This window comes from Gobio gobio, assembly GCF_949357685.1.
Source record: "Gobio gobio genome assembly, chromosome: 16".
NCBI lineage: Eukaryota > Metazoa > Chordata > Actinopteri > Cypriniformes > Gobionidae > Gobio > Gobio gobio.
Genome location: NC_137109.1, coordinates 45436875 through 45461804, shown reverse-complemented (window position 1 = coordinate 45461804; position 24930 = coordinate 45436875). Strand labels below are relative to the sequence as shown.

The 24930-nt window shown below is 37.5% G+C and overlaps 1 protein-coding gene across 1 annotated transcript in view; it reads right to left on the bottom strand.

The window, feature by feature from the left end:
- Positions 1 to 22776, bottom strand: part of gfra3 (GDNF family receptor alpha 3) — a 44129-nt gene extending 21353 nt beyond the window's left edge. Inside the window, exons 1-4 of the mRNA XM_079839647.1 lie at positions 22086 to 22776; positions 12474 to 12758; positions 6492 to 6584; positions 5904 to 6252 (exon numbers count right to left, since the gene is read on the bottom strand). Coding sequence (XP_079695773.1) covers positions 5904 to 6252; positions 6492 to 6584; positions 12474 to 12758; positions 22086 to 22128 — 770 coding nt within the window. The 5' untranslated portion in view covers positions 22129 to 22776. The remainder of the gene's footprint in view (positions 1 to 5903; positions 6253 to 6491; positions 6585 to 12473; positions 12759 to 22085) is intronic.
- Between the last annotated feature and the right edge of the window lie 2154 nt (positions 22777 to 24930).

Sequence of the window (24930 nt, the reverse complement as noted above, 5' to 3'; positions counted from 1 at the left end):
CAATTTCTGTACCTGAAAACTAGTGTTAGACGTACCTGAAAAACCTGAAAAGCATAGTTTATTTTATTATCTTTGCTCGATAGTATTTATTTGTGCTGCTGCTTGTATTTAAATGATTTGTTCTTATTATTTTCTTTTTTTTTTATTTGACAGTAGTCCTTTTTTCCCTGAAAATAGCAAATACTGAACCGTACCGAAACGGTGAACCTAAAACCGGTATACAAACCGAACTGTGAGCAAACTGTACCGTTACACCCCTAGCGTAACGTATGATAAAATGACTGAAAAAAGGTTGGGAAACACTGGCTTAGGCTACTATCGAAGAAGAAGAAGACAGTTGCAGCGGCGGGCGAGAGGAAGAGGGAAAAAGTAGCAGGAAGTAAACTTCAAGGAGAGTAGAGTAGATGAGTGTGATGTGCAATGATGGATCAGGACGCTGACGGCCAAAATCAAAATATTTTGTGTAGTTATAAACTCTTTAGACTCTTTTTTTTTAAGTTTGTGGGTAAGAATCGTGTAAAAAAAAATCCCTTATTTTGTGGATGGATTCCGGGAAATTTCCCTTATTTTCAATGTTCAATGTTGACAGCTATGCATTCACTTGCTAATGCAACTGGTTCACAGTGGCTTCTGCTCGGTCTTGAGCCATTGTTTTACTTTTAAATATACATTTAAAGAAACAGATTTTTTCGCTGACTCCCTCTGAAACTTTATCTGTTGGTGTTGCTGTGGGACAGTAGCGATGTTTCCATCTAAAGTTGTGAATTTAACTTGTGCGCAAAATTGCAATATCGCATAAAACATGTGCGAATAAAGCACCGTTTCCATCCAGTGAGTCGAAGAGAACATAATCATCACTTCCTGATAAACTACCGCTAAAAAATCACTAAGAAACATAGGAGAAGCCACCATATATAATCATTTTCGTATATAATTAATTATTTGCGTCTCAATAAACTTGTTGTCTTGCTTTCTGAGGCAGATGCTGCTGTTTAACGCAGTCGTGTAAGACAGTTCTAGGAGGGAAATATACCGAGCATCTTTGACAACAGACTTCTGAATGACCTTTGCATTTACTTTGCAAACAAGATTTTTCCGCTGGTTAGTACAGTTATGTTGTTACATCGCGAAAGTCACATGATTTTTTTTTTGTATGCGCATAGAGGAATTATTCGGTAAATGCATTTCCATCTGCAACTCAGTCAGGAAACCTGTACATTCATCTCTACTGCTTCTGTTACACTTTTGTGGGAACCAATCACAGACTGGCTTATCCACCTGGCACGCTATTGGTGGGTTTAACACAATGAAGGAAAGAGAAGTGATGGGTCGTTGCCCGTTGATCACGCCTCTTGTGGTCTGATTGGTTGAAGGACTATCCAATTGCGTACAGAGTCATTTGAACTATGCTCGTTGATCACGCCTCTTGTGGTCTGATTGGTTGAAGGACTATCCAATTGCGTACAGAGTCATTTGAACTATGCTTGTTGATCACGCCTCTTGTGGTCTGATTGGTTGAAGGACTATCCAATTGCATACAGTCATTTAATTTATGCTTGTTGATCACGCCTCTTGTGGTCTGATTGGTTGAAGGACTATCCAATTGCATACAGTCATTTAATTTATGCTCGTTGATCACGCCTCTTGTGGTCTGATTGGTTGAAGGACTATCCAATTGCATACAGTTATTTAATTTATGCTTGTTGATCACGCCTCTTGTGGTCTGATTGGTTGAAGGACTATCCAATTGCATACAGTCATTTAATTTATGCTTGTTGATCACGCCTCTTGTAGTCTGATTGGTTGAAGGACTATCCAATTGCATACAGTCATTTAATTTATGCTCGTTGATCACGCCTCTTGTGGTCTGATTGGTTGAAGGACTATCCAATTGCATACAGTCATTTAATTTATGCTTGTTGATCACGCCTCTTGTGGTCTGATTGGTTGAAGGACTATCCAATTGCATACAGTCATTTAATTTATGCTTGTTGATCACGCCTCTTGTGGTCTGACTGGTTGAAGGACTATCCAATTGCATACAGTCATTTAATTTATGCTTGTTGATCACGCCTCTTGTGGTCTGATTGGTTGAAGGACTATCCAATTGCATACAGTCATTTAATTTATGCTTGTTGATCACGCCTCTTGTGGTCTGATTGGTTGAAGGACTATCCAATTGCGTACAGAGTCATTTGAATTATGCTTGTTGATCACGCCTCTTGTAGTCTGATTGGTTGAAGGACTATCCAATTGCATACAGTCATTTAATTTATGCTTGTTGATCACGCCTCTTGTGGTCTGATTGGTTGAAGGACTATCCAATTGCATACAGTCATTTAATTTATGCTTGTTGATCACACCTCTTGTGGTCTGATTGGTTGAAGGACTATCCAATTGCGTACAGAGTCATTTGAATTATGCTCGTTGATCACGCCTCTTGTGGTCTGATTGGTCTGATTGGTTGAAGGACTATCCAATTGCATACAGAGTCATTTGAATTATGCTTGTTGATCACGCCTCTTGTGGTCTGATTGGTTGAAGGACTATCCAATTGCATACAGAGTCATTTGAACTATGCTCGTTTATCATGCCTCTTGTACAGTAGAAAATACAGAGCAGACTCCCCAGACCAATGTTCAATCTTAAATTTGAGCTTGGTCTGGTGATAGCCAGACAAGCGATATCCCAAAATGTGCATACAAATAGGTAGATGGAAATATAGCTAGTGTTCCTTTAGAATTGTATTATTGGTCACACTTTAGATTAGGGTCCAATTCTCACTAACTCACTCACTAATTCTCACTAGTTAGGGTCCAATTATCTAACTATGAATGTTGCCTCAATAAACTCCTAATTACTGCTTATTAATAGTTAGTAAGGTAGTTAACGGATGATTTTATCATTATTTATGTTATTATAGTATTTACTAATATTTTGAAGCAGCTTTTTTTTTTTTTTTTTTTTTAGTTTATTAGCTTTATTTAATGTTTATTTCAGTTTTAGTAATTTTAGAACTTCAAATTAAAAATATTTTATTTCAGTTAGTCACCAAAGCATAATTTCGTCGAAGTTTTTTAAGTATACATTTTTCATCTAATATTCATATCCATATTTATTTAAATTAATGAAAACAATTGTAGTTTTAGTTAACAATAACAACTTTTAAAAAAAAAAAAGGGATTTAGTCATTTAATGAATGATTAGATTTAATGTAATTTCGTAATATTTTTTAAAGGACTGCCTCCTTTGGGAAAACGACCCACACTAACTAAAATGTGTCCATGTTGAAGGTTAGTGTCTGCATTTTCCAAACATTTCTCATTTTTATCCTCGTTTAAATACGCCGTAGACGTGTCTAATCGTATAGTATGCGACCTGTTGTCCTTTCTTCCATCCAGCTCAGCATGTTCTGCGCTATTAATGATGCTTAGATAAGCATTACTGCCAGAGACATCTGTTTCTAGAAGAAGATAAAAGGGAAGTCTTGTACTTCAAGAAGAAAGGTAGAAATTATCATGCTGTGCTGTTATCAAAGCTGAGGCTTGTCTAGATTGAATGAGGGGTAGAACATCTGATGACAGTGTGTTTTGTCAGAACCAGTTACACAAATTGGTTCTTTCAAACAGTTTGTTTCAAAGGACTGATTCAGCAGATCTTTACATTATCATGTGACATTCTGTTGTGGCGTGTCACATGCTCTAAAACATTCAAAGAAAGCCATACTGTATGTAGCAATTTATAGCTTTTTTAATTACGGTTTTGTTGTTATCCTATGTTCCCAACGCAGTTTGTTACAGCCATGATTCAGGGTACATTTACACGACAACGTTGTCATGATGGTTATGTTGATGGAAGTTAGACTATTTTCAGGCGCTGTGTAATATCATTGGGCCGCTGCACCCATGGTACGGCACAAGGTTTCTTGATTATTACGCAGGAATGAGAGAATAGTTCCTAGTAGTGTTAGACCGATATATCGGGCCTATAATATCAATTTTTAAAAATTTTTTACAAGGCTGCTGCGTTCACCAATATTTTTTTCAAGAGATTAAGGGCGTTTTCACACCTACCTTGTTTGGTCCGGATTTTCGGACTTTTCAGCTTGGTCCGAATCAAATTGCAGGTGTGAAACCTCCCCCGTACCACGGTCCGGACCAAACAGACGAAATTTGGTCCGACGAAAAGAGGTAGTCTCGGTCCGGATCAAACTGAACAAAGGTTCGGTTCGTTTCTAGTGTGAAAGCATTTTCTGTATGGTTCGGACTTTCAGACCATTTATAGGAAGTTTATGTTTATGTTTAGATATTATAACGTTATTTTTAAATGCAATCTAGGCTACATTGATTATGAAAAGTGAAAATATGCGCAATATGTCAGTAGACAGAAAGTCAGAAATAATTTTGAACGAAATTTTGTATGATTTTGCTTAGAAAGCATTTCTTTAATGGGAATTTCGTTTTGTATAAATTGTATCTTAATTGTAATCAACGTTTAATCAGATAATTGCCTGGATTTAATAAATAAGAAGCAAATAGTCTATAGCAGACAATAATCGCGGGAGCGATCACATGCTTTACACATGAACTGGAGCGGGTCTCAAATAAACCGAAACTCAGCAGGCTACTTGCCTCACAAACATGAGAAATACGTGTATATAAAGCTTGAAATGTCCACTTTTAAACGTTCGTTCATTCAACTTGTCAAAGACGCTGACGTCAGACGCACGTCCGTTTACAAACCAATCAATGTCCAGATGCCGCCCACATAGATGATGACGAGTGGACGCAAGTGCGTCATGTAAAGTTCTTTAGTCCGCTCACATCATTGCAATGTGAAACCAAACCAAAACTAACCGAATATATAAAAAGTATCAAAACATGAACTTTGGTTCGGACCTTGGTGCGGACTTTCAGGTGTGAAAACGCCCTAAGTTAAGTGCACCTAAGCATTAAATGACTAGGTTGTAAATAGTTTTAAAAGTATAAAAGTTTTAAGTATAGTACAGTAAGTGTGTACTTTATTATGATGCTTGCTTGTTGATACTGTGTGCAATAGTGTAATTATTTTATTTATGCTTAAATATTTATTTTCAGAATTTAGTTTCACCACTGAACTCTTTTTTTCCTGTTCTACCTCACCTGTTTTTACTATTTGTTAAATTTTTTTTTTTTTTTTGTCCAATAAATGTTCCTTTTTTAAATTTTAAATTATCATCATGATCATTGTGTAATTTTTATGATGTAAATTGAGGGAGCAAGAGCAGTATCGGCAAGAAAATCGGCATCGGCACTAAAAAATCCATATCGGTCGATCCCTAGTTCCTTGCCATATCGGTCTAGAAAATCACAACTTTTCAACTTTTCATTTTCCGTCAGTCTTAGTACACGATGTAACATGTAACACACATCACAATATGTAAATAGGAAAATGTTGGCGTTATATTGTCACTTATTGAGCAGTAGGCTAGCTGGAGCCATTTACCTCCAGTCTTTGTGCTAAGCTAGGCTAGCGGTGGGTGCGTCAGACAGAGTTATGGCACACACGGAGATGAGAATGGGATGTATGGACTTATCTAACTCTGGGGGATACGGTGAATAAGCTAAAGTCCCAAAAAGTCGGCGTGTTGCTTGAAAACATCCTTGATAAATAGGAATTAATTTGACATTTAAACATTTGATCGGAATAGGCAGTAAACATATTTTTCAGATATGTTTTATTTGTAACATTTCTGGTATTAAAGACTTCTCTCTTTTCAGAAAAATATATATCAGTTTGGTTAAATGAGTCTGTGAGATGTTGACTTGATCTAAATTAGTTCTATTTGTGAATTAATAATTCAACCAATTCAGCTGATTCATTCAAAAGATCTAAATCTGATATTTTTATGACATGTATCTCACCTGCACAGGTTGTCTTTGAGGCAGTAACTCTCCAGATGAAGGCAGTTGGGCTGACTGTCTCGCTCTTCATAGGAACAGGAGGGCACGATGGTTTTTCTCCTTCTCTCCCCACATAGAGTATCCGAACAGGGGCAAAATAAGACACCAAAGCTGTATTCCTCGGGAACACGCTCCAGGAACCTCCGCAGGGCCCGGTGGCATTTGTGCCGGTTACAGTGATTCGTGCCAGGTATGATCTTAGTGCAAGCTAACGCATACTCAGAGCGCAGGGACCCGCACTTCTCGTACAACCCACAGTCCTGAGCTGCTTTCAGACACTGGTTCTGATCCGTCAGAGGAAGCGACGACACTGAGAAAGAGGAAAACAGGCTTTCAATGAAGTGTCCAAATACTTTTTGTTCTTGGTATAAAGCAGCACGTTATGCCTTTTATATTGCACACATAAATTCAACAGCAACACGACAAGGAAAACACTATTAAACACAAACATGCAAACATACAGCGATACACTCCGTCCATTATCATAGTGCATTCAGCTGTGGAGGAAACACATTTTATTTGGTCGTATCACTGATGTGGCTGCAGTACCTGAAACTATTGAGGCTAGTTTTGATGTTTCAGTGTTTCTCACAAGTTCCAGTTCAATGTCTTCATATGGGGACGTCTCAATGTCATCATAACCTGCAATACATACACACACACACACACAACGACATCAGATTGTTTGAGGCTAATTAAGCACACCTTATCATTACACCTAATTAACAGCACCGCATATAATCAAATTGCCGAGATCATATGATATTTTGTTGATTATGATTCACATAGTACTCACAGATTTTAATAAGAGGTCAGTGTTTGTGATTTATACATTTGTTGAACTGTCAGTCCACAGATTTAGGGGTCTGGATCAAGTTAAAATAGCGACGATTCTATTTGTATCACACAACCCTGGGGACGCTGCATGCCAAGATGAGTATGAAACCACTCTCACACACAAGCTTGTACTGTATATTTGTTCCTGTGGGGATTTTCTGTTTATATCTATTGTATTTAAAATAATATATAGGGATGAAAGGGATTCAAGTATTAAACTTTTGCACATATCTTGTCATATTTGTGCTACATATATCATTCACTTACATTGATTGCACTCATTATTTTATTAATATATTGTTTTCTTTCCTTTTTATATATTTGAATTACATTTTTTACATTTAATTTAATTAATCTTTTATTCAGTTGTTTTATTTATTTTAATAATATTTTTTACTTTATTTTATTATTATTTACTTTATTTTTAATTATAATTTATATCATTATTATCCTTTTAATTTATAATTGTTTCATTATTTTAATATATTTTCTTTTTATACATTTTAATTTACATTTTAATTTATTTAAAATATTTTTTTATTTATTTAAATGTATGTATTTATTTATTCTTTAATGGTTATTTAAATGTTAATTTCAACATTTACTAATACATTATTATACATTTTAAATTACATTTTTATTTATTTAAAATATTTATTTATTTATTTAAATTTATGTATTTATTTATTCTTTAATGGTTATTTAAATGTTAATTTCAACATTTACTAATACATTATTAAAATCAAAAGTTGTATTTTGTTAAGGGATAATGTACATCCAGCCGGTTGTTATCGCACAATAAACCCCGACGGGGTGATCAGGACCCCGACGTAATTTTGCGTCACTCTGAAGGTTTTATTCTGCAATAACAACCGGCTGGATGTACATTATCCCGCTTATTACACTGCTATATTTTATAAGGTCTTTAAACACAAAGCTTCGAACTAAACTAGATGACAAGTTCAAACTAGACAGACAAGGGATACGGTACAGTCATACCACTTGTTACACGGCATTTCGCCACATAAATAAATATGGGGATAAGAGATATTGATTTGAGATGAAACTGTTTTATAACCTTACCTGTTTGTTATCTTATTATCCATTACAGTATACAAAACAATCTTTGCAAAATGGCAGCAGCTGCGTTTGTATGAAACGAGAGAGTGAGTCCGCTATACCCGGATGACATAATTAAAACACAAAAACCTGACTCTTCTGTAGTTGCATCGTGTACTAAGACCGAGGGTGCCATGGGTGCAGCGGCACAATGATATTACGCAGTGCCTGAAAATAGTCCCCAGCATGCTCTCTGTGTAAGCAGGTTGTCTTGTTGGTTATGTTGACGGACGTTAACCTATTTTCAGGCGCTGTGTAATATCATTGCGCTGCTGAACTCATGGTACGGCAGCAAAGTTCCATGATCAGTACGCAGGAATGAGAGAATAGTTCCTAACCATATCGGCCTAGAAAATCACAACTTTTCATTTTCAGACGGCCTTGGTACACGATGTAACTACAGAAGAGTCCGGTTTTAAATAGGAAAACTATCAAAACTCTTTGGTCATTTTTTTGAGATGCTAACGGTCCAATCAGATTCAATGATCTATGCTAAGCTATGCTAAAAGTGCTACCGCCAGATCCGGAGATCGGCTGAATGGATTCGAAAACAGTAAAACTCAACGGTTTAACTCTAGGGGAGTTGGAAAATGAGCCTATATTCAAAAATAGTGGCAAAATATAGTGGAAAGATTAATAAATAATGTAACAAATGTATTGGTCATTGTTAGTTAATGTTAGTTAATACATTAACTAATGTTAACAAACGAGACCTTATTGTAAAGTGTCATGATACCGCTGAGTATGAAATGCACTACAGTAGCTATATAAATAAACCCAGAACACCTTAGTAACCTCCTGAATACCCTAGCAACAACTTAAAATGCTTTAGCAATGGATCAGCATCACTAATATTTTCTTCAAAAAGGCTTGTTATAATTACTTAACACGTAGCCTAACCCCAAAATACACATTTTGACATTTCACGAGCCTGTTATTTTTGTGTTGACATCCCCAGGAAGGAGGGTTTTGTCAGAGGTTGCGATATTCTTTTTGGGACATTTTCTGAAATGTTGGTCATCAGAACCTGCCCACCCACACTCAGACCCTTCAGACAAATGCAAACGGGCAGAATCTCTCCTGTCGTCTTGTTCGCGCTGACACACACGCCACATTTCAATCTACGGAGGCCCTACATCAATTCACAATTACATGCCTTGCGTATTCTGCCGCAGACTGTTTTCATTTGCAGAAGAACACTTGACATTTCCAGTTGATGTGTTTTAAAAGCACTTATTTCGGAGACTGCTGATCAGCCCGGGCCCTTCTGGCCCCTGCGGCCCCTGCGCCACACTCAGACACATGACGAGTCGGCTGCTGGAGAAGCCTGGGATTATTCAGCATTTACAACAACTCTTGATGAGTCGCTGTGGGAACCCACCATCTTCCTGTTTCATACGATTTAATATTAATAAGCCATATTGGGTGGGAATATGGACTCCGAATCAATTAATTTTACAGCCGTGCCTTGACGATCCCCCGGACGTCATTCACCAGCATGCCGTAATCTCTTTTGCTCATGAACAAACACACGAGACGGAACCAGACACCCTCGACGGAACGAAGCGAATTCCGGTTCCTGCATGTATGCGTCTGTCCCGCCGAGCGTAATGAACAGATGAGGGAATGGCGAAATTAATCACGATACCACTGTCACTGAGCCAGTCGTTTGTTTAGTGTCTGACTGGGTTTTATGCCTCCTTGCCGTTTCATACACATTACTGAGCAGTCATTAAATGCTATTACTGCCTAAATCTAAATCCTCTGGTAGCTCACTCAACACTCTCATTAAAGCGTTTTGGCATGTCCTGAAAGAACATAACGAACGGCATCCACTGAGATCTGCGAGTTCACTGTTTATGACCGGCAGAACAAAGGCAGTCGTTTTGAAATTGATTTAACTGAATTCCTTATGCATGACTTTTTCTCTGGAGCTACCTACTCTTTCTTATACTTTTCTTTAAACCTGCTCCTTTCATCATGACGTTCACTGGTTCGGGAATTGCAGGACATGAGCCGCTCAGTCAGAGAATATTCTTGGGAGTCTTAAAAAAACATGAAACCGCATTAGCAATGCATTTAACTTCTATAAAGTGAAATCTTTTTCAGTGAAACTGAATATTCGGTACATGCTCATATATTTACACACCAGCGTTCAAAAAGTGTGGGGTGTGTAGGTTTTTATAATGCTTTAGAAAGACGTTGCTTTATTTTATAACAGTAATATCCTCCTGGGACCCACGAATAGACTTTTGTCCACTGTAGTGGACGTTATATTTTAGGGAATTTCTCTGACATCATAAATGTCACATGTCACAGTCTGGATGTCCTGTAGAGAGCATTTGCAGAGATACCAAATGTTTGGAGGTTTTATCAGGACAACAACAACTTCTTGGTCTTTAAAAACGGCTGACATTAATGTTTAGCACTCTTATGGAAATATGATAATACTTTTTAATTATAATTTAAATCGGATTAATTTTCAAATTGTTTGTTATAAATCAACATCTCAGGAAAATGTTATGGGGTTTCTAATCAAAATATGACTTTCTGTTACAAAACAGGGCATTGATTTCATAAATGTCCACTGTAGAGGACGCCAGGACTTAAATCATGTTTATCAGGCATTTTGGAGACATAAGTGAATAGGGAAAGAAATTACATATCAATATTCCTATGAAATATTAGATATTATTATGAAAATGTTGCCAATTATTACACTTCTTTTTTCATCACATGTTGCACCAAGAACACATTAATATGCAAATTAGATGCAGTGTATAGATACATTGTATCGAATGGGAAAATCCAAGTATTGCCATTTTACCCACATATTGCATAAAACAAAATGGTATATCAACGCATTTCATTATATCTTTCATAACAGTTAAAAAAATCCTGAAACCTAAAAATTGATTGGTGAATTAAAAATAAATCCCATTGTTTTTGCCTATACATGCAATTTCATGTCATTTTATTTTTGAAACGATTCAGTCCAGGGGCCCGTTCTTCGTACGTTGCTTATTACATCTGAGATGATTTGACAGATCCCAGATCTTTTAATCGTAATAACTGATCTCTGGCTAATTTGGTTCTTCAAACGTATTTGCGGATTGGATTAAAATATCTGGATTAAATGATCTAAGATTACTGCGCGTTCTTGTGTTCCCTGAAGAGGGCAAACGCATCGATACTCGAAACCACGATCAGCAATGCAGCGATTGGCTGGCGTCAAGACAGCAACGTAATGACATCATATAATTAAAAAAGCCACCTGGCAAAAAACTTGACAAATTATACAATAAAAACCCCACGATTTTCTGGACCTTTATAAGGAAACAGCCAAACCACCAAACCAACATAAAAGTTATTATAGATAAATGATAAATGTTTTTTGTTTTTTTAACATGATTACCAATTATTTATATTCACGATTTTATACAGTATTTGTACACCCTTTACATTTTTATTTCAATGTTGTAATTTAAGTTTTAATTCAATTCGGAGCAGATTTGTAACGTGACAGTATTAAAGTTTCTTAAGGGTCAAGATCAAATTATCTGCATCTCTTGCGCTGCATCAAGCCACTCCCTTAATATCTGTCATCGCTTAAATTAATGCACGGCTCAGATTAACTGTACAACATGTGTGTAAACCTCCAATAAAATTATAAAGAAATTATTCCATCACAAATAAAATCGCTCAATCAAGTGGCTGTGTCTATATTAGTATACAACATTATAATATTATATACATTCTCATATGCATATAAAATATAACATTTTTATATTATTATTATTATTTAAAATGATTATTATTGCCCCTGGTTCAGTAATGAACTCTTGTAATAAAGTAGCAGTGGCTGGGACAGATTTTAAGTATCACCTCAAGATGCAATCTAATCCTGTTTACATGAAATAAGCCGCTCATGAGCAGGTTTAAGCTTACGGACCTGTTACTATGACAGCAAGTCCAGGATGAGCTTCGAAGAACCAAACAATCCGAGATCATGTCAAATCGTCAACAATCAAATCCAGCTAACTGAGTTAGCGACGTACGAAGAACGGGCCCCTGGTGTCAACTACAGAGGACATATCATAACATATGAATAAAATATCATTTTTCGAAAAAATGTTTTTTTTTTTCTTCATTTTTTTGTTATGCTCTAAATAATGTAATGACATGAAAAAAATACTAAACTCAAAAAAAAAAAATTATGGGTCCCAGGAGGATATTGTGAAATATTATTACATTTTAAAATCAGTTTTCTTTTTAGTCCTGTGATGTAAAGCTGAATTTTCAGCATCATTACTCCAGTCTTGTCACATGATATTTCAGAAATCGTTTTAATATGATGATTAGCTGCTCAAGAAACATTTATTATTATCAGTGTTGAAAAACAGTTGAGCTGCTTAATATTTTTGTGCAAACCGTGATATATATGAATATGAAACTATATATATATGAATTCAAAATAATTATTGATCATTCAATTGATGAAATATAGTTTTTTTTCCTCCTTTGCAGTGGTTGACAATAGTCAGAAAAGGTAAACACTCCCTCTGAAACCCTTACCCTGTGGAAAACGGACGGTCCAGTAAAGGCTCAGGCACTGTTGTTCCATGCGAACCCCTCGCTGACACTTGCAGTCTTGCAGGGACTGATAATGCATGAGGTTGTTCTGGGCGTCGACGCAGGCCTGCCGCGCCTCCAGACTCAGGGGAGCCACCGCCTCCTCGTCCACACAGTACTCCAGGTGCCTGAACTGTCGCTTACACTCCGAGTCCGACACACATTCCTCTACAGCCTCTGTGCAGTCCACAGTCCCAGGGAACACCGGCACCACAGAGGTAACAGACCCTAGAGGATTTATATATTTATTAACAATATGCTTTACCAATGAGCTAATTGATTTTGCAGACAGACATTTGGCCACAGGTTTAAGCAGACCCAGATGAGATTTTAATACAGGCTTTTTCACATTTTCTACATGCAAATTTCATATCTTATATATCTCATTTCATATATTTCATATTCCATTATCATAAAAAGTCATACAAAGAGCTGAGATGCAACATTCCGGACTGAATAGAGCAGGGGTTTTCAAACTTAAAGATGCCAAGGACCCCCAAATCTTTTATGAGGGACCCCCCTTCCTAAAATCCATTTATATTTTTTTATGTATGAAAAACATTAAAAACTGGTAGATAAATAATAAGTGTGACATTATAAATACTTCATATTGTTTCCAAACTTAAATTGGCTATATTTAAAGGGATAGTTCACCCAAAAATGATCCCATGATTTACACACCCTCAAGTCATCCTAGGTGTATATGATATTGTTCTTTCAGACGAATACAATCAGAGTTATATAAAAAAAAATGTCCTGGCTCTTCCAAGCTTTATAATAGCAGTGAATGGCTGGCCAAAATTTTAAGCCCAAAAAAGTGCATCCATCCATCATAAAAGTGGCCCACACGGCTCCGGGGGTTAAGAAAGGCCTTCTGAAGTGAATCGATGGGTGTGTGTGTGTAAGAAAAATATCCATATTTAAAACTTCATGAAGTAAAATATCTAGCTTCCCGCGGACCGCCTTCTGTATTCAACTTACGAAGAAAGTGTAACGCCTCTCACAGTTCAAACATTTTTCCGTAAGTTGAATGCGGAAGGTGGTCTGGCAGAAGCTAGATATTTTCCTTCAGAACCCCAGTGAGCAAGATAAAGGGGACTATAGTGAGAAACTCACTAGAAAGATACAAAGCAAACATACAATTCTGGAAAGTATGTATACAGCATTTAGAAATGAAGCAGTTAGAATGTTCGGTAGACTTTAACCATTTTTGCTTTGCCTTTTTTATTCTCAGAAATTTTCTGGGGACCCCTTAGAACCTTCTGGAGGACCCCAGTTTGAAAACCCCTGGAATAAAGAATCCTTTTCTCAATTTGAATTGAATTTGAGCAAACAGGATGCAGAATTGCTAACTTTGAACTAAAAAAGCAAAGTTTGCCAAGCTGAACGTTGAATGTTGGCTGTTGTCTGATTGAAATGGAACCACTATAGTCTTATTGGTTAATAAAAACAGTCATATTGGCCAAAATATTTAATAAATGAATATGAAAAGGGGCTGGGATTATGTAGGACTTTGTGAATGAGTGGAATTCACATTACAGTTTCTGGATTTTCATCTGTTTCTCTATAATACATCACAGTTATAATATCTGCATTCTACACGCATAGAAAACATCCTGACAGTGACCATGTAAAAATGGAGATCAAAGTCCCTTAACTTGCACCCAAGGGCGGAATTAATAATGTGTAAAATAATTTAAAACAGACCTCTTCTCTGAAGGGGAATTTGCCGGCTCGCAATTGCAACGGGACAGATAACTTAAACGAGCAGAAAATCTTCATTCACCAACTTCATACATCAAGAGTTTCAACCCGAGTCCTTGACAACAGACACTTTGTGCTTTGTGTCCATTCTCAAGCTCAATCCTGACAGACGTCAACTCTAGAGACCCTCGCCGTCAGCCGGGGTCCCGGGGTGACCTGAGGGGGAACTGTGACAGGGCTGTGTAATTTCATGGCTTCGTTTGCTGTTTTTCATTAAGTAGCAACAGAAAAAGCCTTGCACTCCTGTAGAAGCACGAGACATGTGTTTCTTTTTCTTGTATTACCCCCCCTCTGACCCCCATCCCCCTTTGTGTCTGTTTTCCTTCGCAGCGGCAGGGACTGTAATTGCACTAGGCCTCGTTTTAAAGCGTGTGGTGATTGAGAACCCACGGCTGTGGCCGGCAGACTAAACGTTGGTCATGGCTTAGGACTGCACTACCACAAAATGGCACCTCCGTCCACAGCTCATGGAGCGATGATCCATGCATGAAAGACCATCTACTGTGGCGGCCGAAGTTAAACGGACAAGTAAACACACTTTGATCTCGCACATCTTTGATAAACAGTTATGTGCAATTTTAAATGTAAAGGCAGGTGTTTATTCTGCAACTGTTTTCATGTCTCTTCTTAAAGGTGAAGTGTGTCATTGCTGCACCTCTAATGGCACAAAGCAAAATTGCAAAATTAATAATAACTCTTTTCAAACAGGTTTTTAATTTGCCCTCAGATAGCCACGCCCTAAACTCTTACAGTTTTCAGTCAACCACTGAATGTCTTTACACTGAATATAAAGATTGGATATGAGAAAGTATTATAACATCATGAAAATGACAATGTTCAAACTCTCAGTGACTAATAGTAAAAGGAAGATATTAAAGCAATTTAGTCAATGATTTTGTTTAATCTAGTAGCAGACCTAAAGGCCCACTGTGTTGACGTAACTTCCACTGAAATAGGAGGACAGGACAGGCCAATAGCATTTTTTTATATCACAGTATTGCTTGGTAAAGCCGCATTTAACAGCTTATGACACCCACAGTCTAATAGACTCCCCCTTTAGATTTAATATTAAACTGTTAGTAAAGCTAAACATGCTGAGGATGTAGTTTAATCATGCTGCATTTTTTCCATGTGGAAATAAGTGGGGAAAGTCTCCTTTTTAGCTTCATAGGGTAAAAAAGTAAAATAACAAAATATAACCAAAAAATATTATTATTTTGGGTCTGTACATTTGCCTTAAAATATGTGGGTCAAATTGAGCCACGAACATCATATGTAAAAACATCAGTGTGTTGAACTTTGCATGCATGCTCATGACCCTAAATGAGAAAAAGCCACGAAGGGGAAAAAAACAGGTTCGGTATTTCTGTCAACTCAAAAATCAAAATGGGTCAAACTGACCCGCAACATAACATGAGGGTTAAACTGTTACTAAAGCAAAAGAGCGATCATAATCATGCTGAGTCTGTGTAGTTTGAAATATAGCATTCTGTGTAGAACTCAAATGGGTCCGATACATTTTGTGGTCTGTGCCGTCTCTGTGTTATCGTGTCCAGACCAGAGCGGATTCATTCGCCCCAATGGAAGCCTATTTACGCTGTCTGAATCAGACCCCAATCCCCTATATAGTGCACTAAGTGCCTTTCCCCATATAGAAAAGAGTAATTGTGTGAACGAGTGACCATTTCTGCTGCAGCTTTAGTATCTATTTATAATGTAAGGGGCGGGACACTTTGGATTCTAGAGAGCATTTGATTGGACAGAAAATCTGATGAGAAGCTGAAGTGATGTCATCAAATTCATTGATCCATATTGGCGAAGTGAGAGACTGTAAGTTTTGAACGCATATATCTTCTGAATGTGAATTTTGTCATTGTTTTTGCACATTAGCTTATAGATGACAGTAAGGCTAACATATTCATACTTAAAGCTAAAAAACATTACATTTGTGTGGTTATTTTCAAATGTAATAATATTAAATTATTATGTTTGCATTAATAAATAATGCACTTTATTAATTTTATTAATTAACTTTACTAATTTATTCATATCGGGGTTATTTTAGGTAGCTAAAACTAAAACCATAAAAATATTTTTGTTACTTGAAATAAAATAACTGAATTATAATACGATTCTGAATAAAATAAACGTAATATTAATATATAATTATATTATATTAATTTATATCATTTGAGCTATTTGACAGAAAAACATTTCTCATTTAGTGTGTTGCTGTACTATAACTGAAAATTAAATAAAAAATATAAAATTGAAACACTAATAAAAATGACAAAAGAACAAAATATTGCTACAACTTTAAAATCAAAACAAAAAAATCATTCAAAATATATAACAAAATATTATAGTATTCCAGTTCTACTAAAATAACACTGATTAATTTTAATATTTCTTAATATTTTATACATTTTAGATGTAGTAAATAGTTAGATACATAAATATAGTGACTTTTATAGTGACAATTACTAGGGCTACTTTACTCTGATGAATTATATTAAAAAATATTGATTCAAAAATAAAAATTCAACATAATAGGGCATTTTCGTACCATCAAAAGCACAAACTGCTACTACAGACAGACGGAACTACAATGGAAAAGAACAGAATGCAAAGTTTTCAAGACATGCTCATGGCATTAGATGCTGAAAAATAGCAAGACTCAATGCGACAGCATATCCACATCGGACAGAAGGACAAACACAATGCATTGTTATGGACTGTAGACCACACTTATGATCAATGATATGGAAATATATATTGACTTTCTGTCTATTACATGTTTTACTCGTCTGCCACAATAATGTCTTTAAATGATCTCCATTCGGGGGCTGTTCTCAGCGATATATGTGATTACTTCATCACAATGCAATTAGTTCAATGAATGCATACAATTGTATAGTTAATTAAAATTTCATTGTATAATTGTAAAAAATATTGGATGAATGACCTCTCCAAACGATAGCATAATAAGTGTTTATTTACTATTATAAAATCAATATATAAAAATGTCTAAAATGTCACATTTTGGTGTCTTTTTCTTTTCAGAGAACAATGAGCGATTCAGAGAACGAAGAGTGCACAGAGGAGTCAAAAAGTGAGTGGTGAGCAAGAAAGAAACAGAAAGAAAGAAAGTAAACAGAATGACAGACAGCAGACGCCTCACACAATAGGAAACCGTCTCAGTATGGAGGCTGATGGCAATCAAACACATGCTGGCCGGGTATTACGAGGTGTGTGTGTGTGTGTGTGTGTGTGTGTGTGTGTGTGTGTGTGTGTGTGTGTGTGTGTGTGTGTGTGTGTGTGTGTGTGTGTGTGTGTGTGTGTGTGTGTGTGTGTGTGTGTGTGTGTGTGTGTGTGTGTGTGTGTGTGCACTAAAATCACATTTAACAAGTGACAGTGACACACACACACACACACACACACACACACACACACACACACACTTACACACACACCTTGAGGCTTTAAGTCTCATGCACACACTGAGAGAGAACGACAGACACCGTCTCTGCAGTGAAGCTCAGCTGTACAGGGGAGTGAAAAAAATTAAGAGATGAGTGAAATAGAGAAAGACAGTGCGAGCGCGTACTGTAAATCTAAGTATCCTTGTGTGACTGTATTTATGGTCGGCGACAGCAAACCGGCTCCAGCTGTCGATACACGCGGGTCTAACGTGATTAACTAATCAATGCGTACTGTGGTCTGAACCTCTGTGGTAAACCGAGCGCCACTATATCAAGATACATATCAAGAAAACGTCTGTTCTGTCGATCCACACAAAACTGAAGAATCCATCAGCTAAATTACAGCATGCCACATCTCAGGGCCCGAACCAACAATTTAGACAAATTACTCAACAAAAACGTACACAAACAGAACCCTCGTACCCTTTTAAAACAGTGAATGAGTGCGTTTAAGCACACGAATGACACTCGAAGGAATGAAAAAGAAGCCATTAACGCTCTATTTAAGTCTTTTTCTGACGGTGAACACGCCCGTGTTTGCTATATAGACTTTCAGCGCACACTGTTATTTGCTGCATTGAGGGTTTTGTCAAATGTGGGTCAGAGCGCCGTATCTATTCACTATTGGTGACACGTCACATCAAAGCATGACGGTGGTATTAAAAGAACCGGGTCGGATGGGCCCGTCTGATTGACACTGAGGAGAAACGGAAGACAATCCGAGAGCCCCGGGAGGAAGGAGTTCACTGCAGGGACGTGATGCTGAGACGGACCTAAATCACAGCGCTCAGCGCCTTTAATGAAAATTGGCTACAACATCATCATAAAAGCCGTGTGAGAGTGGAGCTCACGCACACACACACACACACTCGCACGCGCTCTTTCTGATTCTGTCGCTTGGCTTGAATCTTACAGTCGAGGCGAGAGAGTCCAACACCATCTGCCGTCAAAGTGTTTGCCTTTCCAAATCCTGGTTATCAACAAAACACACACGCGACCCTAAAAGTCCCCTCATATGTGAAGAAAACGTGCCCGGAGGGAAGATTACCGTTTTGTTAACCGGTCGTGTGCGGTTTATTGAACCTGTGTTCTTACCATTCCTCTTTGATTTGCTAAAAATGGCCGTGTAATTAGACTGTCCCTGGGTATGTCCTTGGCTGGGATGCATCCGATTCCATTATGGCATATGTTTCTCCATGCAATTAATATATGCGCTGACAAAGCCCGGTTCACTTGTGTGTATTAAGCATCCCAAAACATTTCTTAACGTGTGCAGCTTGTGCTTTTCACAGAAAAACGAAAAGCAAAAATGAGATGAAAGCATTATTCCAGGCATGCTTTTCCCAGACCTGTCAGCAGCTGTCGCGGGCAAATGAGTCGAAGCTGCCAAAGTCCAGAGTTGCGCACGCGTACCTTTTCCCAAACACACCTGGCCACACGGCTGGCACGCATTCGCACATGCGCACAATAGACCTTTTTTAATGTGATGAAGATTCCAGTTGTTAACATTTTAAATCTAGCAAAGCTTTTTATGTTTTCATTTTTCCTTTAAAGGTACATTTATAAGACTGTGTTGTGTTTTATTACCTTGGAGTGTTTCTAATACAACGGATAAAGGAGTGATGTCCAATTTGACATTTTTCTCTCTTCGCTCTTAAAAAGTTCCAAAAGGGGGACTTTCACAGCGATGCTCGAGAAGAAGCCTTTTCGGTTCCCCAAATAACCTTTTAGTGAACAGTTCTTAAAATAACCAATATTTTTGCGCTTTTAAGGATTAGTTCACTTCAGAATTTAAATTTCTTGATAATTTACTCAACCCCATGTCATCCAAGATGTTCATGTTTTTCTGTCTTCAGTCAAAAAGAAATGAAGGTTTTTGAGGAAAACATTCCAGGATTTTTCTCCATATAGTGGACTTCAACAGGGATGAAGGTCCAAATTTCAGTTTCAATGGAGCTTTAAGGGGCTCAATCAAGGTTTCCTTGTAGAATCAAAGCCAAGGAATCAAGGTTTCTAGCGAAAAGATTGTCATTTTCTAAAAAAATTAAATAGCTACATTTTAACCACAAATGCTCGTCTTGCACAGACGAAGGTCACGCACAACCTTTCCAACGGGATTACATAATGCGTAAAGTCATGGACGCTAGTTCAACACGAGCATCTGTGGTTAAAAAGTATACATTTTTATTTTTTTTTAGAAAATGACGGATCGTTTTGCTACATAAGGTCCTTATTTCTCGTCTGGGATCGTGTAGAGCCCTTTGAAGCTGCAATGAAACTGCGATTTGGTCCTTCAAACCGTTGGACCCCATTGAAGTCCATATATGGAGAAAAATCCTGGAGCGTTTTCCTCAAAAACCTTCATTTCTTTTTGACTGAAGAAAGAAAGACATGAAAATCTTGGATGACATGGGGTGAGTAAATTATCAGGACATTTTAATTCTGAAGTGAACTAATCCTTTAAAGGATGACCATAGATTTATGTGATTTTTTTACCTTTTGATATTAAAAATGTTTGCTGTTAACCACTTTAGAAGTTTACCCAACTATGACAACTTCCGCTTCCAAGAACCACAGGTCCATCTGAGATCCTGTATGCTTGCGCACAGTTTTCCACCTCTCAAAAACATATTCAAACAGCCACGTCTTTATGCAAATACACCGTGGAAATGAAATCTTTTTGCCACTTGATCTCCATCAGGGGGTCTCTTTGCGTTCGGTGCGGCTGATATACGACCCGACCCCCAGGGATACACACAGCACGAGCGAGCACATCAAATCTGCAATCATTAACACGGCTAATAAATAAACCTGTCGATCAGAGCGCGCATTACAGCGTGTTCTCATGGCACCAGGGTGCGACAAACACCACTCATGATGATGAATGCCACTTGGGCTACAAAGCACTTGCCCAAGACAATTGCAATATTGCACCGTGTCATCCCAGATGGGGAAAGAAAGTCAGATCCCTCAAATGTTGGTTGCTGTGCTACGGAAACTCCACGGAGCTGCCCTTTGCCAGCCTAGTCTGTCTCTGTTTGTGTGTGTGTGTGTGTTCTTGCCATCACATAATTAGGATAATATTGACTGTGACAGATGTCTCATAACACACTGTTATTTGTTGACGGAATTATATTTTTAGACCTGGTCTGCACTCGGAGGAGCTCCTGAAATGTTTGCGATATGAGGTGTGAAGAAAATAAACACAAGGCTGCTAAAGTACATCTAATTGACTGAAATGCAAATCTCACTGCTCTGTTTGGTTTTTAAAAGCACTATTTGTGAATGAAATGTAATCTAAAACATGATATTCTATGATGAATCTGTACCCAAATAAGTCTGCTACAATAAAATAACTTTTTTCTTAAATGCCATTTCATGTGTACACATCTAACGGTAAAGGATATTAATAGTTGAGCTCTTTATGTTGGCTTTACATTGCTATTGTTACAAGTCACATATAGAGATCTGGTTATACTTGGGATATTCTTTCTTAGGAGTGTAGAGTTTTTGTTAAACATAATAAGGGAGTGACAGACACATCTGTTCTGCTCAGCGTACAGCACTCTAGAAAATGAAGCCTTTCTATTGTTCCAGCACATGGCACAGCGGTCACCCTTAAACACACCTGTGCGATAAGTTCCCATGCAATTGTATTTGAATCATTTTTTGCCAAATTTAATGCTCTTGATGCAATGCTATTCACTATATGTTGCCTGTTCAATGCACGCACAACATGCAACGATATACAGCATTTAAGGTACAACTGGTAGAATGTTGTGTAAGATGCACTCTTGTCTATGAAATCTATAATGCGTATTCTTATAGTTTGGTCTATTTTAATATGGTGTGCTGGGTAAATCTTGTTTATAATGTAGATTTTGATATGAATTGTGGTACGCTCTACTGTCCTGGCTGTTAATGCACCCCCAATTATATATGGAAAGTACACATCAATCTATCCATCTTTTTTTTCTTAGACAATGTACAATACCAAGGTTTACTAAAGTAACAGTTCCATTTAGCCTGCCTTCTTCAACCAAAGAGCCATTCATAAAAAAATAAAATATCTATCACTTTGTTATATATAAATATAATTGATCACAATAGTTGTTCTAACAAAGTGTATTTGCAGGCAGCGCTACAAAATAATAATGAAATATGCGCGTTGTTCATTAACTCGTGTACTTCCTTATGTAATTATGTCCTGTAAATACTTTATGTAAATATACTGCATAAACACTGGCATGTAAAGTGAGACCCTGATGTGTCAAAATAAGTCACGGAGGCTGTTTCTAAAGAGTCTCACCCTTAATGACGATCAGATTTAGAAGTATTCCCAGAAGGATCATGTCGCCTGCTGCTGGAGACGCTCGGCTGGACGGGGATGCTGCTGGGAAAATCTCGGGGAAGCGCGTCTGGAACCCCCGGATCGGTCCGACTCAGTCCGACCCACTACATCCATACAAAGGGACCAGCGTCCGACTGATAGAAATCTCCAAAGCGACGTGTCCGACAATCAATTCCAACTACAAACTTGTGCGATATCAGAAGCTTTCTACTGCGTAAGAGGTGTCCGAAGAGCAGACCAAGGATTTCATTCAACAAATGAGGCAAAAATGACAAACTGTCAAATGCTCTAGCGGTAGATGTCCGTTGTACTCGCGATCGGAGTCTTTCTAAAATAATAATCCTCGCGTTAAACGAGCACCACCATGATAGACGCGTAACCAAAGGCGCGCGTCAGGCGAGACAGTGTGTGTGCGTTAGTGCGCATCAGTATAATATATGTGAGCGCGACCCCAGATGCTTGATTCCTGCTGTCCCACAGCACAATGTGCTCAATCCAGTCCTCAAAACTCAGCGGCGAATTTTACATGCATCTGCCTCGCTGTGATTGGCTCGGGCATTCTCAGGCGCATCGATGCACAATCCCTGACCAGCAGCTTCTGGAGAGCTGGGTCGGTGCTCCTATAGGCTACAGACATTTAGCCTGCTCTGCAAGTATCTGAGTTTGCAAGTGATTCTTTCAGTGTTGGTGAAATGTTGTGGCGATTAAAAAAGTGAGGCGGACAGGTCAGGTGCTCTCTTCAAAATAAAGATTTCAAAACGATCCGATCAGTGAATGGTTATTAGTTCATAAGTTAGGATCAAGAACCATTTTAGGCTGTATACTAAGGGTTGTTCACAGTAAAAGTGTAAGATGGTATTTTATCAAATTTTTGTGATGATAACATAATGCATTTGGGTTAATTTACTTACATTAAAAATATGTGACTTGAATAAACCCAGTTCACTTGGATTTAGTTTTAAAGATCACTCACAAAACAATAACAGTGCAGCAAAACAGAAATATAGGAGCGAGCGAGACGAGTTCACAGGGTGTTCTGTTTCAGTTTGTTTACAAAACTCCATATTGAAAAATCCCAAAAGGGCGATGAACTGTCCAGCCGGTGGATAACATGAACACAACACTCTTAGAACTTTAGATTTTGAAGTGTAGTTGGCAGGACAACACAGAGATGCCAAGGCTGTGCATTTGTTCCAATTTCAGGATTCGCGAATGAAACTTTAATGAGAATTTGATTTGTCCAAGTGGTCTGCCGTCCAACAACTGGAGCTATAATCAGGAGGCTTATGTAGATACACATTCTGCTGATTACCGCAGTGCATGGTCATCTGTGTGTGTGTGTGTGTGTGTGTGTGTGTGTGTGTGTATGTGTGACTTGCTGGGCAGACAATCATGGCAATTTAACTAATCAGAGTAAATGCCATACAGAGCCATTGCCCTGATGATGTCACAGCTCTGGAGTCGTCACTTTGAGTGCTTCCATCTGGTTGGACTTTTCAGGGGCTCTGTCCTCTCTCATTTTCAAGCAATCTGGCCACTCTGTCTGTCCTCTTTTCAAATGTAAGATGCCGTTTTATCCCCCTTTTACAAAGATCAGATAGGTTTTTACACTTTGTGAAAATGTGAGTGGTGCTTGCCCGTGCAAAACCCACCAATGTTACACACTCTTTTGCGATTGGGTTGTTTTAAGCAAACATTTAACCCAATCGCTGGGTTAAAACAAGTCAATTGCTGGGTTGGTCCATTTGCAACCCAACTTGGGTTATTTTTAACCCAGCATTTGTGCAGTGAGTGCAGTGATGGCAAAGCTACTTTATTATATATTGAATAAAGAATCCCAATTAGGGCTACAGTATTTTATAGGTTTTTAAATTTTATAGGTAGGCCTAAATGTACACAGTAAAAAACGTTGTTGTTTTTAACCCAACTGTTGGGTTACACCTATTGGGTGTAACAATATGTTGGGTTATTTTACAAAAATGACTCCCCAATATTTAGTTTGACATTTAAAATATATATTTTAAAACATATGTATTGAAAAAGTGTATTTTATTTATTAAAATAATGCATTGTGTTAAAAATAACCCACAGTTGGGAAGGTGCTACCAACCCACAGTTGGGTTACTTGTTGGGTTATTTTTAACCCAACATTTTTAACCCTCTGGTGCTCTTCGTTTAGGGGTTGCATTGGTTGTCTTCCCGGTCATAAGTGACCGGACACCTAAAAATGAAACTTCCTCCACCCCAGTAAAACCAATGCAATTTATTTTTCTTCGATAATATTTTTCTTTTTAATTTTGTATTTTGAGATGATTTGATGGTATTTTTTTATATTTATGCAATAAGTATGGTCTATTTTTGGCATTGAAAAGTATACACAATTTTTTTTGTAATTTTATTTTATTTATTTTTTAATTATTGCAGTATTTCAGGTTAAAATAGAGACCAGGCCTTCAAAATAATTTTTTTTGAAGGCAGATTAGCGCCCTCTTTTGGAATTATTTGAGAAATCATGCAACCATTGATGTAATCACTAGAGGTCTCTATGGAGAGGCTTGAGAATTCCCTAGTTCTCTTTTGAACACATTTAATGTTTTGTTTTTTTTGATGGATTTGAATATACATTTAAAAAATCTCAAAGACTATTTATTATAAAGTTTTAGATATTTTTTTGTTTGTTAGAAATATAGATCTTTTCTGTGAATTTGTGTTTTTGCAGATTTCCCATTAATTTCCTATGGTGGTCATTTTTGACCTAAGAGCACAAGTGGGAGTAATTTTTTATGACCACTTAGCATGCTCA